Here is a 17,976-nt window from a genome sequence, read left to right on the forward strand (position 1 = left end):
ACATCTAAAGTGAACCAAAAGCTTGTTTGATCACATTGTTTATGTGAAATTTAAAACTTACAGATTGTAAGATGACATCCTGCACAATGAGTTTTCATGATCATCTCGTTCGGCTACAGAGCCACAAACAATGTCTCAGTTCTCTTTTAATCACAAAGTAATTAAAATTTAATTGTAAGAAACGATAACTGATAAATTGTTTCACCACATACATGAACATAGACAGGGTAGCCTCAGGCATTACATCATTTGTACCAACAGAAATGTAGAGAAGTTTATCATCACCATAGCAACAGAAATTAGCATTATGTTGACCAAAGATATCACCCAAGAAACACATGTATATAAATTTTTTTTTTTTTTTTTTAAAAAGCAGCAACCAAAACAGCTCCCCTGAGAACCACCAAGTTAAACTCTAAGTCCTTATTTCTATTGATCTCCGTGGATATTGCTTGAATTTATAACAGTGTTCAGTGGCTGACCTCAGAGCTGAGGGAGCTATAACAGGTCAGGTCCATGTGGCTCCATATGGATGGATGAAGATCATTTCAACATGCAACAACTGCAACTGCAACTGTTCATTAAAGACAGATGTTGATTTAAACGTCACTTAGCAAAAAAAAAAAAAAAAAAAAAAAAAAAAGGTAGTAAAAAGGTTTCAGATTACAGATTACTAACATATAGATTACATATTCAAATTAGGGTTCAACTTTTATGTCAGACTATTGTTTCATGCTGCTAAACCTGCATCTCGTTTACCTGTACACTGATATTTGTCTCTGATTTTCAAAGCCCACAGGATTTACTGGAGAGGGCTCCACACAAATGTAACACAACAGGCAGCAAACTTTCCCCCCCATTGTTTTACGAGCACCTAACAGAAGAAATACATTTTTATATTTCTTCCTTTTCACGTCTTCAGTTATTTCCAAAATATTCCAAGATGAGTGCAACTGCTGTTCCCATGAAGAAAGCAAAGAAAGATCTCAGGAGCCAATGAAATTGCAGAACATAATGGCCCCAAACAAGCAAACAAACTCTAGAATCAACAAAAACAATCAAGGTGTTTAAAAAGAAAAGATGATAACAGACAGGTTGAATATAGAGGATTATTTATGACACCTGCTGGCAGTTGCTTGCACTAATAAATTATAACAAATCTTAGCGAGACAAATATGCAGGCAAAAAACATTTAAGGAGCATCTGAAGGGAAAAACTGAGTTGCAGGCTTGCAGGCAGATATGGGAGAGGAAAGGGAAAGCCACAATCATTTATTTCAACTTATGAAGATCGAAGCTGAAACGTTGGCTCTTGCTGGAAAAGGCACTTTGCATATACATCAATTTCCATGAGTCTGAAATAAATGGTTGCATTGGAGTTATGAGTGTGCAACTTTCCGATGCTGTTTTAGCCTTAAAAACAAGGAATTTAAAAGAAACTAAATGTCAGTCCACGATAAAAAAATATTAGACCACACAAAGAAATAATGTCCATTTGAAGAACAAACTTTTTTTGAGCTATGTGATGTTGTAAAAGTGCATGAGGACGGACGGTGCTGTCAAAGGAAGCAGGTTCTCTGCAAACCTTTCCAGGATCAAGTATAAAAATATATCTTCAGAATCAGAAAGATTCCCTTATGTCTTTCAGTGTCTCACTGTCCTTTCCCACAGAGCAGCCTGTGGAAGATGGAGCGGTCGCTCTGGCACAGAGCGGCCGGGGCGTCAAACTCTGCCACCTTCCCACCTTGCATCACCAGCACCCTGTCGCAGTCCATGATGGTGTTGATCCTGGCGACACAAACGCAGGCAACAAAACGTACATTTTATGTATGAAAGAACAGCTTCATTATGTAAAATCAGTCCACGTGTACCGACAGGACAGGAACCCGACTTTTCATCAACATTTGAATTGAGAATCATTTCACCTGTGGGCGATGGTGAGGACGGTCTTGTCCTGAAACTTCTCTCTGATGGTCTGTTGCAGCAGTTTGTCCGTCTTCTGATCCACGCTGGCCGTGGCCTCATCAATACACAGGACCTACATGACGGGAAAAGAGTAACATAGTGTGGGAACTACAGAGAGGGAGACGGACAGTGATTCAAGACCCTGTCAACAATAATCGATAATCTAAGATGAACACAAATAACAGTGTTTTCTAGAATGCTTTCATTGTTATCACCACTCAGCCTAACTGCTTTTGTGTGTCATAAAAATAGGCTCAAAAAGGTGTGACTGCTCTAATCCTGAAGATCCCCATGAAGTCAAGTTCAGTTTTTGATTCTATTTATAGACGATAGCAGCAATTTTGTGAATTTACTGATCTTTTTATTGTTAGTGGGAAGAAAACCTTTAGTGTTGGTGGGTTGACCATAAAAACATTGGATTCAAACAGACTATCAGCACACGAGAGATTCACAGGAGACAGCATGTTATCCAAGCGTTTTATCTCATATTGTTTCATCTTCACTCTCCTGCAGTCGCACCAGAGTCATATGAAGGTACTGCTAATGTCAACCCCACATTTCCTCCTGCTGCTGCTTCAAATTAAAAGTGTTCAACTCTTCACTTTCGACACAAGAGAACAGTCACTTTTCAGAATTTTTGAAGGTAGATGAGGTTTCATTTTGCAAGAGTCAGGAGCAGCTTCACACCTCAGCAACATATCCAGCTCTTTTCACTGTCTCCTGCTGTTCTGTGGAAAACAATTCAACTCGTTTCACAGATAAAAACTTGGAAGCTTTAAAACTCCAGTGAGTGGACAACGTCTTGTTTTGCCGTTTTCTGTCCTGCAGCTGTACCCAGCTGCTGCAGCTGGATGTGCACACTATTCACCTTTTCTTCTTGGAAAACTACTTGCATCACACACAGCATTAAATCTGATGTCTGTATTAAAACAACACCAGTTTGCGTGGTTGTAAACAGATACACTGAGCCTCTGCCAGCAGCTGCTCAGCAAGTATTTTCTGTTCTGTTTAATTGCACCTGTTGTTGCTGCCAGTTACCACAGGCACTGTCAAATCAACCAGGAAAGAAAACAAAAGAAAAAGACAGAATACACTAATCTGTCCAGAGTGGGCTGTGGGCTGCACTCACACAGGAACGATGTCAGTGACTGATAACAACAACACGGCTGAGTCTCACCTTGGCCTGGGTCAGCAGAGCTCTGGCCAGACACAGCAGCTGTCTCTGTCCCACGGAGAAGAACCTCCCTCTTTCTCCAACCTCAGCATCCAGACCACCTGACACACACACACCCACACACACACACACAAGGCATGTTTATGTTTATGTTTATCTTAACGGTGCTGTCCCACTGTCCCACTGTCCCACTGTCCCACTGTCCCACTGTCTCACTGCAAAGACAAATAAAAAAAACCACACCACACAGGAGGAGGGGGACAGAGATGATAAGCAGGCTGCACCTGTAGCTGTATCTTGTGTAAATAAATTCGCTCTAAGCTTCTCCACACTGAACAAAAGTGAAAACAAACATCAACAATAATTTTCTGCGTCAGGACAAAAGGGAACATGTTGTATCTGTTGATCACGTGTGCAGACGGGAGTGGTGGAGGGTGGGGTGAACCGCCTGAAGTGAAGGACTGTGAGTCAGGTGTTTCCATTTAAAACAGACACACCTTCGCTTAGAAAGCATCGCTCTGCTCTTCTGTTCCTCCTCATCGTCTCACATTCATTACCCTCTCTCCCCCCGTCTCTCACCCATCCTGCTGACCACAGAGCTGAGGTGGCACTGGTCCAGGACGTCCAGCAGCTGCTGGTCTGAGTCTCGCCCACACGGGTCCAGATTCTCTCTGATGGTCCCGCTGAACAGGAAGGGGTCCTGAGGGATAATGGCCAACCTGGACCTGCAGAGGACACCACCGGCACACACGTTAAACTGTTTCTGTTGCACTGTACAGCATCCTCAAAGTCTGAATGACACTGCGGATAATCGAAGAAAAACTGATTATCTGGGTTCGTTTTCCTGTAACACTGGTAGATGATGATGATGATTTTCTGTGAATAATCATCCACGGCTACATGTTCTCACAGTTTTATTCTTTATTCTATTCATTGTTTTATCTGAGCTTGTGTGGGAGATTTGAGCATTTTTCTTTATATATTTTGAAATATGCTTCATGCATTGCCTTGGTGGAAGTATGTGATGCTATAAACATTAATGGACATGGAAAAGCTCACCAAAAAAAAAAAGAAAATGGAAGAAATCTATGGTTGGAACCACTTCCTATCAGTAGGCTGATGGATAATGACATGGTAATTGAATATAAATATCTATGACTGTAGCTTCAGAGATCCTGTACCACTTTAAGTGTGTTGTTTTATCAGTGTTAGCTCACAATTTGTTATTTAATTTTATTTCAAGCCCACCACCGCCTCAGGCTCACCTGAGCTGACCCAGGCCCACCGTGCTGATGTCCAGCCCGTCCAGGAAAATCTGACCCTGGTTGAGCTCCACCATACGGAACAGGGCCAGGAACAAGGTGGACTTGCCGGAGCCCGTACGCCCCACGATGCCCACCTTCTCCCCAGGTTGCACCACCAGGCTCACCCCGTCCAGGGCGTTAGGAAGACCATCCCTGTACGCCAAAACCACACCACGAAACTCCAACCAGCCCTGCTCAGGCCACGAGGAGGGCAACTGATGTAGAAACAGACAGGGTGAAACATTTTTACATAGACAGTCAATACTGAAAAATGGGCTCCAAAGGAAAACAAATAACATTGTTGAAAAAAACTCATATTTTGCATCTTATTTGTTGCACAGGGAACAAATTTGCATTTTCTTATGAGCTTGTCAACTCAAATCACACTGATGTGATTAAAAGTTCTGTGTTTTGGACTGTGAACCACTGATGTCATGAATTCTCAGTGAAGTGTAGTTAAGGTTTCCTTCCTTAAACACCCTTAAGCCTTTCCTTAAAATATTCACTCAAGTATTTAACAATTTCTCCTTATCCTAGTCTTATACTTAAGGAATCACTTAAAGTCAAGTAAACCGTTGCACAAAAGACCTTAGAGGCTAAAGTAAGGCAAAAAAACTCACGAGGAAGAGATAGCAGCGCACTCCTTTCAATGTTACCAGCTTCCCAAAAGTGATAACAGGTCTCCATGGAAACAGTAGAATTTTAATGCTGTAAAATCTCTTTCACTGCTGTAAATTACTTAACTTTTTTCCTTAACTAAGGAAACCTTTTAAGAGATTTTGTGCAACACCCTTAAGGAGCTACGGAGAAATTAAACCTTAAGTGGAAACGTCAGGTGTTCCTGCTGTTGTGGTAATATCAGTATGATTGACCTGTGTGTTCTGGTGCTGTGGCTCGGTGGGCAGGCCGGTGGAGTATTCCTCAGTCCGCTCCACGCTCACCAGCTGCATCTCAGTCTGAGTGAAGCTGAATATGAGGCCAGACAGCAGGGTCGTGATGGACAGAGCATAGGACAGGGACAGACCCACCAGACCTGACCGGGACGACACAGCCGGCAACAAACATTATCAATCAAATATCAAATCGAGGAAACGCCATCAAGACATCATAATGAGGAAACACTAGAGGTCAGATCAAAATGTTAAATTCAGCCTAAGATAAATAGAATAAATAAAACACAGCAGGAAAATGGAGGAAAGAAATAAGATAAATACAAAGAGATAATCCATAAAAAAATATCATAATAAAATAATATAACACTAAAAGATAAATTAAAACAAAATAAATAATAATAAGACATCATTAAGATGGAGAAAATAAATAAGATAAATACTAAGAGATAATCCATCAGAATAAAATAATATAACCCTAAAAGTGAAAAGAAGATTAAATACATTGAAATAAGACAAAATTAATAATAAAAGTAACTAAAGATAAAAATAAATAATAAATAATGTTCCCTAAAATAGAATAAGATCTAGTTAAAAGCCAAATCAAAAAGGTAAGTTTTCAGTTTGCTTTTAAAAGTATCAACACTCTCTGCAGCCCTCAGCCTCACCGTGGGTTTTTGTTCTAACTTTTGGGATGATTGAAAGGCCACTACCAGAAGAATTAGACATCTCATGTACTGATGCACAGCCAGCCAGCTGACCCAGACATTGTCTCACCTGGATCCACAGAATGAAACTGGTGCTGGACGACAGCGATCACAGCGAGGCCCGTCACCACGGCTACTCCAATCAGCTGCAGGCGGATGTCCAGCCACTGCATGGCGGCGTTGCTGAGGAAGAGGCAGCGCTGGTTCTGTTCCACACGTCTCGCGCTCTCCTCCTCAAACCTGGAGGAGCAGAAAGCTGATCCTGTGACCGTTTTTAAGACACAGTGAAAGTGGCAGTAACAGCATCTGTAGCTTCTGTAATGTGGAGTCCTTCCCTGTGGGAACGGTATCGTTTTAGGAGAGATTTGTTGTAATTGTCCATGGATTTGTCTCCTCAAAAGCAGACATGACTTGGCGAACAAGGATTAGGAGATCGAGTGGTGGACCAGGAGGCAGAGGAGCAATCCATAAATTAAATCCACCCATCAAAAAGGCTTATGTTATGTGCTGATGTAAGCAGCCGATCCATCCTGCTTTAATAATCCAGTGTTTTCAGGCTCTAACAAGGTTAGTTTTGTTGTCTCTCACCTGGCAGAGCTGCCGCTGGCCCGGATGGTTCCCAGCCCAGTCAGCGTCTCAGAGAAGTGGGAGTAGACGGGCGACAGGGTGAGGCTGCACAGGCGCTTCAGCTCCCGAGAGGTGTGTCGGTAGAAGTGCTGCGTGCGGTGGTAAAGCAGAGCCAGGGGCAGCAGGGGCAGGAGCACCCAGGGGAGGCCGTAGAGTATCACCACCAGCATGCCCAGCAGGCCGAAGATGTTGGCCAGAAGGATGTTGAGGATGAACGGCAGGCTGTCGTCCACACTGTACAGGTCTGAGGAGAAACGGTTGAGTACGCGACCCAGAGGGGTGGTGTCGAAGAAGGTCACTGTGGCCTGGAGGGGCACACAAACAAACAATTATTCAATTAGTCAACTTTGACACTTTTTAACTTTCATAGAAGTTAAAGGTCTTTGTTGAAATATTTTACACTTCTCCAGTGTTTTATCTGAAGTGTTGATCTCCATCAGAAGATATATTTGTGGTGTTAAGAACCAAAAAACATCTCAGTGTAGTTTTACATCTCTCAGGCTTCTCTCTGGAGCTCTAGTAACAACAGGTCAGTCAGCCAATCAGAAGGGAGGATCTGAGCCTCAGTAAATAAGAAACTGTTTGCAAACTTGTTCATTGTGTTAATTTTATAAGGTGATAATGTGTCGTGTTGTGTTTACAGCTTGTTTCTGCTGCCCCCCAGTGGCCAAAAACACAGGTTTAAAGCTGTAAAAAAAACAGAAGGACCTCCACAACAACATGACAACAAAGAGCTATTACACATCCACCAGGCTGTTGCTCATGAGCTGATGAGCTAAAAAGCTCCACAGGGTCTCAGAGGCAGTGGTATCCTTTGTGAGTTCATCACTGGGAGAAACACTCACATTTGATTTACTGTAAATACAACAACATTTACCACTGTATCTTTAAAACTGCTCAGAAATATCAGTAGCGTTGTATCTTAAGGCTTTTAGCAGTTTGTGTTCGTCCTGTTCAATAACATCCTCGTCCTCATCAGCTCATACTGGAGTTTCATACTGGCCCCAGCCTAGTTCTCTAACCTTCAGCTCCTCCTGCCAACGAGACAAACCCTCAGTCTGCTCTGCTCGGCTCATACCGTCGGCCCCGGTGGCCTGACAGTTGCTATGGGACTCCAAGCTCAGATGACATACCTTAAGGACCCGATCCAGAAGTCTGTTGTGGATGGCCGTGGCAGCACAGATGGCTCCGTAGGCAAAGAGGAACGCTCGGATGGCGGTGAAGACGGTGTTGGCCACGGCGATGGAGCCGTACACCATCAGGTAAAACTTGACATCAGAGCTCATGTTTCTTGAAGGAGACGTTTCCACAGAGTGTAGAGGAGACCTGGACGGACAGATGTCAATATTTTCTTTAGATTTCAGTGAAAATGTTTCAGGAAAATGTCCAGGTAATAAACCTGATTACGCAACCAATTGTTGCCATAACAACACATTTAACAGTAGTTTTAAAATATTAGTTTGATGTTTCTGCTGTTAAACTACAGTAATTTTCTTAACAGTGCTTTGTACACTAATTATAAACTGTTACAGATGATTGATTATAATGTTTTGTATTCAGAGGATGATAAATATTGTATATGATTAAGACACATCCTCATCTACCTACTGTGAACTATCTTTGGAAGCCTCATCTTGATGTTATGTTATACTTTAAATTTAATTATAAAAATATATTAATAATTATTACGAAAAGGACAATTGAATTGAATCTTTTTGTAAAATGATGTACAGTAATATCAGCTCAAAATATTTTCCAAATATATATGAAAATATAAATATAACGAATATGATGAGTATAACACATAATAAATATATGTAATAATTAAATAAATAAATGTTTATTTTGCTGCATGTGTAAAAACTGCTCATTTGTGTTGTCAACTTCACCGTCTCCTGCACAGAACCCAATCTGTTCCCGTTCAATTAAAAAATGCTGTCGACAGGTCAACATTACATTAATCCTCCAGGTGAGAAGAGCAGCAGGTGAGATGAGCCGAATGCACCAGTGAAAGAACTGTTAGCTGTGGTGGAACCGTTGTTCTTCAGCTCAGAGATCCAGTGGGACAGCCACCAGTCGGACACATTCTTAGAGGCTGGATCACAAAAAAAAAAAAAACAGCTAGAGTCACTGTAGATGTAAAACAGGAAACTCATCGAGCAGCGTTTTTTGTGAGTGTTTCTGTCTGTTCATTGTGTTTATTCTGTTACAATATATATAATATTGTATTATTTTGTCGTCTGCAAAATCCTTTGAGACAAATCTGTGATGGTCTAAAGAAATAAACTGATCTTATTTGAGAAGTAAATACAATTTAACGTCCACAAGCATCTGCTGAGGTTCCTCAGTGAACACAGATCAAGCTGAAAAGACGAGTGCTCCATCCCAACCTTGCATGAGGAGCAGAGCCATGAGGATGGAGGAGGCCAACACGCCACCCACAGCGACCCAGTAGGTCTTGTAAACTGTCCACGCCAGCCCGCCCGCCAGCTTCTGCTCCGCCCCCAACAGGTCAGGATCATCATCCACACACAGATCAGGGGGTGACCCCGACTCGTCCTCATCCTGCTCCGCACCAGCTGGTTAAAACCAAGAGGGACCGTGAGAATAATGTTTGTCAAAGTGGATAAACAGTCAGTAAGAGGCGAAAAGACGACACTGTACTCCAGAATTCACCCAGTTATTTCTCAGCCAGCTGTAACACGACGTGTGAAGTCAATTGATTTTAAGTTTTTTTTTTTCAAACCACAGTGTCTCAGTTATTTTTTATTTAAGATTCCAAATGAAAAGTGAAAGTCCACTGTGTTTTAGATCAGCAACATGCCAGACTGGAATCTGCAAAGTCATTAAGCTTCATCCTCTGGGCTCCGTGGATCTGCACCAAACCTCAAGGTGAAACGTCACAAAAAATAAACACTTGTGAGACCTCATGCTGGCACAAGAGGAAACGTCAGGGAATCTGTTGGGCTATATGAATGTTATTGAGATATTTCAGTGTGGACCGACCAGCCGACCAAAGCTGGGAGAGAGAGGGCCCAGGCTGGATTCAAACCCGAGGTGCCACATTTTCACTTTTTAGTCAAACACTTGAACTTCACCTTTCTCTTTTGTGTTGTGCTCATTCTTCTGTTTTTTCGGCACTGCCTCAACCAAAGGAAGGATTTCTGCCGGCGTACCTGTTTAACAGCAACATGACAGTGCAGGTAAATATAAATATAAATACATCAAAATACATAAATATTGTAAGTAAAGTCTTCAGATGTAAAAAAAGAAGTTCACAGGTGCACATTTCACATCATCCCACTTGAAATGCTTCCACTTGCTTCCTTTCCCACGGGCTGTTTTTGGTCACAGCGACATGCTGTCTAATGAAGTGAGCTACAAATACAGAGGCTGAAACTTAACAATCAGAATACAGGAAATAAAGTTATTATTTGAAAAGTACAAACAATTCCTGTTCTGTGCCATGACGCCCTCCAACAGAGTTCCTGCCTTTGTATTCGTGCTGCTGGACACTGACGTCGTGTTGATGATAATTTTTATACTCATGTCTCAGAATTAGCATGATAATCATTGTTGTTAAAAGGCATTTAACTTAAACAAGTGCTTACAAATTAAAATTAGCTCTGACATTTAGCATCTTGTCAGAAAACATATGTATGTGTGTCTGCAGTGGTTCTCTATAATCAATGATCATTTAAAACCTGCTAAACAACTAAACAACCACTTTCCACCTGTCGGAGGCAAATTTTAGTCTCTACCTGTTTTGATTATTGCTCCGTTGTCCATGAGGACCATCATGTCAGCTTTGTCCACAAACTCTATACGGTGTGTGCACAGGATTCTGGTCTTTCCCCTGAGGAGTTCCATGATGCATTTCTGCATGAGGTGCTCAGCCACGTCCGTATCGACGGCTGCCAGCGGATCATCGAGGAGGTAGATGTCTTTGTCCTGACGGCAGAAAAAAAGAGAAACAGACTGGAATCACATGATCAACCAACTGATTACAAACAGTGTTTTTATGCCTCCGTGCCGGCGACAGTCAAAGCTTTTCTACTCTTATAATGAGGTCAGAGGTTTGTGGCTCCTTCAGCGCAACTTAGCATCCCACACATTCCCCTCACTTACAGCTGAGGGGAATCAAACCAGTGACGTCTTCAGCAGTGGGACAGTCCACTGAACCTTTAAACTACCTTTTTAACTTCTTAACTTCATTAAAAATTGAATCAGTGTATAAATGCAAACATAAAACATGTGTTTTTCTATAATAACTTCTATACACGAGTAATTATCTGCACATTAACAAATATATTCAAGCTCGTATATGTAGATGTTGGGATATAATAGTTTGAGGTGCTGTTATCTTTGGTCCTGGCAGACTAACACTTTGTTTGGAAAAATGTCTCTGAGCTTGAAGCAGATGGCTGGTTCATGCAGACGACTGACCATGTAAACAGCTCTGGCGAGTGCCAGCCGAGCCTTCTGTCCTCCGCTGAGCGTCACGCCGTTCTCTCCTACTTCTGTCTTGTCACCATTTGGCAAAACCTGCAGACACATTTATGAACAAATTCATGAAAAAATGTTAAATCAACTGTATGCAAATCACAGGCCTGTGTTATTTATAGCTGAAAAGTTCCCAAATATTTGTTTCTGTGATATCTGGCTCCATGTGTTGATCAAAGAAATTAAGTTGCTTTCAAATAAGCAGCACAAGTACAAATCCTTGAGAGATAATGCTTTTCTGTAATCACAGGTCATAAGTTTCCTACACAACTTATTGTAGTAATCAAGAAAAAGAAAAAAAAATTCTGATCTGTCGGGGGGTGGAGAAAAGATTGTCAGTAGGGATGATCCTCTGGGAGCCATCAATATCCAGATTATACAGAAAAGAACTGAGAAGTGGTTATAAACATCTCCCTCCGGCCCAACAACATCAAACAATGACACACAGACACTGTGGGTGATAAATAAGGAGACAGAGAGAACGTAATTATCATACGTTGAGGTCGTCTGAGAGGGCACAGGCCTCGATCACAGTCTGGTAGAAGGTGGGATCATAGTCTTTGCCAAACAGGATGTTGGCTCGTACTGATGCATGCTGGATCCACGGCTCCTGAGAGGCCAGGCCAAAGCCGGCCTCTCTGTCAGCAACATAAACCACTCCGCTCAGCCTGCAGAGACAGGAGGAAGAGTCGAGTCTGTTTCATCTCTTCTGATCAAAACATCAAGCAAGAAATCTGATCAGAAATATCAAATCATTCATGGAAGATTTTCAAAATTATCCAAAAAATTCAAAGTAAAAACTGCAGGTGATAAATCACATAAGATTAGTCTGAGTGCAATCTGACGGGGTGTACCTGTTGAGTTCTCCTGTGAGAGCAGCCAGTAAGGAACTCTTTCCACAGCCGGCCTTCCCAACCACAACGACCAGAGAGCCCTGAGTCACACAGACAAACACTAAAAAAACTGTTCCCTTTAAACTCATTATCACCATGAAAACATTCAATTTCAAATGTAGGGCTGTGTTTTCTTATTGTAACCGTAGTTTGAGATAAACTTCCCTTTAAATTTTATATGTCGTCAGAATTAGTGATTTTGCTGGTTAGGAATTAATTATGAAGGATATCAAATGTATTAATGGAAATAAACCAGATGGTTTGTACCTTAGTTATGTGTAGATTGAGGCTGTGCAGCAGCAGACTCCCTTTAGCAGCTCCAGTTTCAGCTTCTCCCTCTTTGCTCTGATCAGGACCGCCGGGTTTCTGCCAGGAAAACGTCCCCTGGCTCAACAGGACCGAGGTCTCACTGTCTTCAGGAGACACTGTGGACACATACGTTACGTTTCAGCACAATGGAATAAGACATTTGATATATAACAACATTTAATGACAGCTGAAGGGGAGCTCAGTTTAATTCTTTCAAATAATAACATTTAATGCAGCAGCTCTGGTTCTGCAGATCCACAATGACTCCATGAAAAACACGATGAGCAGATGATGACAAAATGTTCTCAGGTTTTATATTTGCACGTTATTTTTATTGACTAGAGGTTGTTCTAAATATTCAGAGAAGCTGCTCTTTCTCTGGTTTTGGTTGCTGGTTAAACACAAAAACAGATAAACTTCAAAGCAGCAGCCTACCCAGGGCGTAGTATGCCTGCAGGTCCTGGTTGGTCAGTTTGAAGAAGCGCTGGATCCGCTCCAGAGAAACTTTGGCCTCCAGGATGCCATTCAGGACCCAGGGGAAGCAGTTGAGTGGGATGATCAACATTCCCACCAGAGCCAGTGTGGTGAACACCTACAGAGGAGGAAACAACTTCACAGAGCCATCACACAGGAGAATTTTTAAAGACTAGTTTTCAGTGGAAATGTCTTCTGTTGTAAATTTCCAGTAAAGTTTGATGCCTTCAAAGTACTTTCTGTTCATCAGGGTGTTGACAGAGAGTTGGTGGGTCGACAGTATTCATGTTTCATTCCAACTCTACACATCAGGTAATTTAACACCAATAAGAGAAAGGGAATTAAAATGAAAAGAAGTAGTATTAGTCTCTTAAAATGTGTAGTAGAAGAGACACACACCTAAAATAAGAAAATACAATACTGAGTCTAAAGTTTACTTCATTCGATGGTAGGTCCAGGTGGGCGGGGCTTCAGCGTGGCTGAGGGCGGTGACTGCTTTGTTGTGACGGTGTGGTGTGAAGTCCTGACGGCTGGTTTTAAGGCTCAGTTTCTGAATACAGGCTGTGTGCATTTCTCTGTGGACTGAGGCCTTGATACTTTCACAGTATTAATATAGAACCTAGACCTGCTTTATAATCACAAACACATGGACATCTACCTTTGTAGTATATGGGACCTTTAAATTTAGGAGGTACTGGAATACTCCATGGTGTAGATTGATGTCAGCAAACCCTTGTTATTATAGAAGGTGAGAGTTAAAGAGCACCCACCTTGGCTGCATTCAGCTGGTGTCCCAGCATCACGTACGTGACGAAGGTGAGGATGGAGATGACCACAGGTAGCGCGGCCCAGGTGTACACACACATGGCATCCAGGTATTTGATGGCCTTGAGGTGGGACAGCTCTTGTTTACGACAGTCGGCGACCTTCTGGGTAAAGTGAGGCTCCCAGTTGTAGAATTTGATGACGCGAATCCCGAAGAGGATCTCTGTCATTAGCTGAGTGAGAAAAAGTCACAGACTTTTGAATATAATAACAGAAATAACTGACTCTTATCTTGGATCTGTGCTGGACCAGTGAAGAATGACAACATGTATTAATCCTGTGGTAACCATGAAGGTAGATCAGATTGATACAAGGGTCATCATCTTTTAAATTCCTATTCACTGATGCTACTTTATCTTTTTTTTCATTTTAAGTGTCTATTGTTTATTGTTTATTATTTATTGTACCTCTGAGTGGAAGCTAAAGAAATAAAGAAATGTCCATAACTAGTATTACTTTTTCTACCACAGTATTTGTACAGACAAACAAACAGGTCTCACCTTCACACGGCTGTCCTTGTGCCTGAGCATGTCTTTATTGTTGCTAAGGATACGGGAAGCAAGGAACTTATTGAGCGGCACCAGCAGCAGCGCCACGCCCAGCCCTCCAAGGAAGGCCACGCCCACCTGCAGATACAGTAAGTACAGGGTGATGCCAAATCGGAAGGGCAAGCTCCACAGCTCATGGAAACTGTTGAAGAAGTTGCCCACGCGGTCTGTGTCCGTGCTCATTAAGTTCACCACCTCCCCCAGAGTGAAGCTGGCCAGGCTGCTGCCACTGACCCGCAGGGCTTTGTTGTAGATGGCCGACACGAGAGCTGCGCGAGCTGACAGCGCCACCTTGGACACCTCAAAGACGAAAATGTTCCTCAGAACGGAAGAAAGAAAGGTGGTGGCAAAAAGCCCCAGCACGCACCAGGCTCCTCTGCTAACCGGGGCCCCTTCTTCCTCCATAAAGCTCACCAGACTGCTGAGGAGCAGGGGACCTGCAAAGCTCAGCATGTTGACCACCACCTTCAGCACACCGAGCATGTAATACCGCAGCCCAAACGCCTTGTGCAGCACCCTCAGCAGACCTACATCACCCTCCAGCTCCAGTGGTTCCTCCAGGTACTGAGAACTCCAGGTGCCGTTCAGGAGGTTTCTGCTCACCGGCCTGGGCCACTGATCCTCCCCGTTACCGACTGCTACCCCTCGTCTGCATGCTTCCCAGCACTGGTGGAAGTATCGACAGACCACACTAGTCCGAAGTTTCCGAGGAAGATGATAAACATCAGCTGGTCTTTCCAGCTCCCCTCGCTGCCCTCGTCTGAGGAGTGGAGTCAACCACAGGTAGAAGAGTCGAGACATGCAACCACTCGAGTCCTCGGCCACCATCTCACCTGTATCTGGCTGGCTGCTCTCTGGAATAAGCGGGGAACCATCCACAGTGTTAACATACAAGGTGTATCCAGCATCACTGATGCAGGGAAATACAAATGCTAGGAGGTAAACCAGGAGAGGGAGCGTCCGCGCTGAGGCAAGGACACATCTTGCCAGTTTAAGAGGTTCTGTAAGGTTTAAATATCCTTCACTTTCACAGTAAATCATCAAGGTGATGACAAGGTTGGGAACTGACAGAAGGACCAGCAGAAACAGCAGTGCAGGTCCTCTGGTTCTCCTGAAGGCAGTTTTCTGGAGCACTGTTATGGCGCTGAAGTGGACCAGCCAGGCCAGGATGGCACAGCTGTCAGTGAGAAGATCCAGGTACATGTCCGCCTGCTGCAGGACGCTCACCAGGATGACATCTGCAGTGAAGAGCAGCGCAGCCAACAGAGCTGACACCAGCCTGAGCGTCCACCCACAGGGAGGAGACGTCTGAAGGAGGCTGCATCTGAAGAGCAGAAATCTCATCACTTAGGATAAACACAGACATTATTTTAAAGTCTTTATCTACATTCTAACATTTGCTTTACTGCTCAATTTCATCATTCTTAGGCATTAATATTTAAGATTTCTCATTTTAAACAGGAAATAAGTACTCTATTGTGTTCCTGATCACATTCTACTGTACACGTAGGGATGAAAATTATGTTGATATTTGAAAATAAAATCACTTTTAAATGCTGTGCATGTTTTTGCTCTGAATAAGTCCACATCTGCTTTCTTCGTCCTTTAGTATTTAAAGTATCAAATATTGTGACATCCAGTGTATTCAGGTTTTTAAATCCACAATAATACAAGACTATAACTAACTGAACAAACTGCAAATGTGATTGGTAGTACACTGAATTATGTGTATCCCTCTGTGATGCATGAGTAAATCAGAGTGAGTTCTACCTTGTGTTTACAGGTACGACCTACCTTGCCATGCTGAGATAGCAGGCACTGAAAATTGCGATCCCAGCATGAGGCAGGGCTCCGAGGATGAGCTGGTTAAAACAGGGGCTGATGTGTCCATCCTGCCACAGAGGGAAAGGATTCTCCTCGTCTGTATGACAGAGGCCTGCAACCAGCTCTGCTGGTCCAAAGGTCCTCATCCCTCCTACTATTTGACTGCCGTCATTCTAGAAAATGTCTGAAGAACAAAAAAAAAAAAAAAAAAAAAAAGAGAATCACCAACTGTAAGGGCTTTTAGAGGAAGATGACAGAGACATCAGTTAATCTTCTAGCCAACATTATGTAAACAAGGTGTGTGTCTACCTTAAAGGCTGAGACGTGAGTTACAGAGCAGCTAAAAAGGTGGGAAACCACAATAAAGTGTTGAAGTCAACCTTGGGCTGAGTACTGAAACGAAGCACCAACAGAAACAAACCCCGAGCATGGACTAATTTTATCTAGGCAATGCTGATGAAGATGACCGTGTTAAGACATTAATCAAGCAAAACATGTTTCTATTCCTAAAACTAGGGTACTGAAAAATGTATTGGCATTTTTAGTAACAGGATGCCCGGCCATGCTCTGTCCATTCTTAAATTTCAAGTTTAAGTGACCAGTTCAGTTTTTGAAACCATCAGTTGACAGACTGAAGTAAATACAAAGTAAAGCACAAAGAATCTAAAACCGAAGAAATCCCCTTTGTCTTTTTAGTTGGGCCTGTGAAAAAAAACATTAAATAGCCTTTCCTGTGGTGGATATACAGCATCTGAATGATGCTTTGATGGTTTCCATACTCGTCTTTTAACTGATTTAAACGGACATTTTCCAACCTCATGTGTTTCAGCACTGACCTTTAACCAGCCATGTAGCAGAAGAAAGAAAGAAGCTGTTAACACGCAGTTATCAGAGGGTTTCCTGACTGGAAGTGACCAGCTGCAAACACAAATGTAAACAAATGAGGCTAGCTAACTAGCTTAGCTAACAAAATATCAAACTGCTCCGCTTGTTTGTCCGGCACCGCCATTTCAACAAACATTATATAAGTGAAACACTAACGAGACACACCAGTGCAAAATAAAACTCAAGTACGCAATATTATTAAGATAGGAACCTTTTACTATCACCGGCTGTCAACTAGCTGACAGGACACACTCCTGTCCATTCCTGATGACGTAGGCAAATAGCTTTTCAAAATAAAAGTCATATGTGAAAAATTTCATAAAAACAAACGGAAAGAATTGCGGCAACATTTGTCTCAAGAATTTCTAGATGTAGTGTATAAATGTAGTGTAAATAAAATAAAGAATGTATAAAATATATGAAACATGTACTTATATTTTTAATAATCTGAATCTCAGAATGGATAATAATGTTTTTTTAATGCTTTACTCGACTGATATTTACATGTGATTTCTCTTTTGGGTGTGAATGATACTTTTTGTTTTATTTGCTTTAATTTATTCATTTTTGCTTTTATTCAATTTTACTGTCCTTCGTACAGCACTTTGGTCGTTCTCTAGAAATAAAGTTGACTTGACTTTCTACTTACTATAAAATCTCTGACATGTTTGACTTATAAATATATTTTAACTGTCAATAAACCAAAACCAGACCATGCAATTACTAAATTACTTAATCACTAATTCTTTTGTATCTATAACTGATCCGAAAATTATAATCAGAGAAAACAAAAGAACCAAAAATGGTTTGAGTTCTTTATTGAGTGGGTGACTGTAAAAAAGGAGCAAACTTTATGTTTTAGCACCTTTATACAAGTTATAAAATTCATTGCTGGTTCTCTAGGTTCTCCTGATGTACACAAGAAATTGGCTGCAGAACATTATATGACAGATGGGTTTGGAGAAGGAGAAGCATTTAATTCACAGAAACCAAGCAATAGAAATGTCTTAATTTGGAAAATCTTATTATATTTAATTACAATACATTAA

General features: G+C 42.0%; 1 protein-coding gene across 5 annotated transcripts; it reads right to left on the reverse strand.

Annotated features, from left to right (window-relative positions):
- Positions 1 to 133: 133 nt before the first annotated feature.
- Positions 134 to 17,197, reverse strand: abcc10 (ATP-binding cassette, sub-family C (CFTR/MRP), member 10). 5 transcript variants are annotated; one of them, XM_071503713.1, is made up of 24 exons: positions 17,139 to 17,196; positions 16,879 to 16,960; positions 16,352 to 16,382; positions 16,013 to 16,226; positions 14,171 to 15,542; positions 13,616 to 13,843; positions 12,807 to 12,963; positions 12,330 to 12,487; positions 12,024 to 12,103; positions 11,666 to 11,837; positions 11,113 to 11,211; positions 10,428 to 10,617; positions 9,765 to 9,842; positions 9,057 to 9,245; positions 8,623 to 8,761; positions 7,800 to 7,992; positions 6,628 to 6,971; positions 6,110 to 6,279; positions 5,315 to 5,475; positions 4,404 to 4,657; positions 3,718 to 3,863; positions 3,142 to 3,239; positions 1,925 to 2,037; positions 134 to 1,787 (listed from the first exon to the last, which is right to left on the reverse strand). In XM_071503713.1, exons 4-24 carry the CDS (start codon positions 16,186 to 16,188, stop codon positions 1,652 to 1,654), a joined length of 4,653 nt encoding a protein of 1,550 aa, XP_071359814.1. In that variant the 5' UTR covers positions 16,189 to 16,226; positions 16,352 to 16,382; positions 16,879 to 16,960; positions 17,139 to 17,196; the 3' UTR covers positions 134 to 1,651. The 5 variants fall into 5 exon arrangements, with proteins under 5 accessions (XP_071359814.1, XP_071359812.1, XP_071359813.1 ...); XM_071503711.1 differs by lacking the exon at positions 16,352 to 16,382 and having other exon boundaries at positions 17,139 to 17,197; XM_071503712.1 differs by having other exon boundaries at positions 16,879 to 17,188.
- Positions 17,198 to 17,976: the final 779 nt, after the last annotated feature.

The sequence above is a fragment of the Trachinotus anak genome, unplaced genomic scaffold, assembly GCF_046630095.1.
Source record: "Trachinotus anak isolate AG129_WGS33_773 ecotype Australia unplaced genomic scaffold, CSIRO_AGI_Tana_v1 ptg000019l, whole genome shotgun sequence".
NCBI lineage: Eukaryota > Metazoa > Chordata > Actinopteri > Carangiformes > Carangidae > Trachinotus > Trachinotus anak.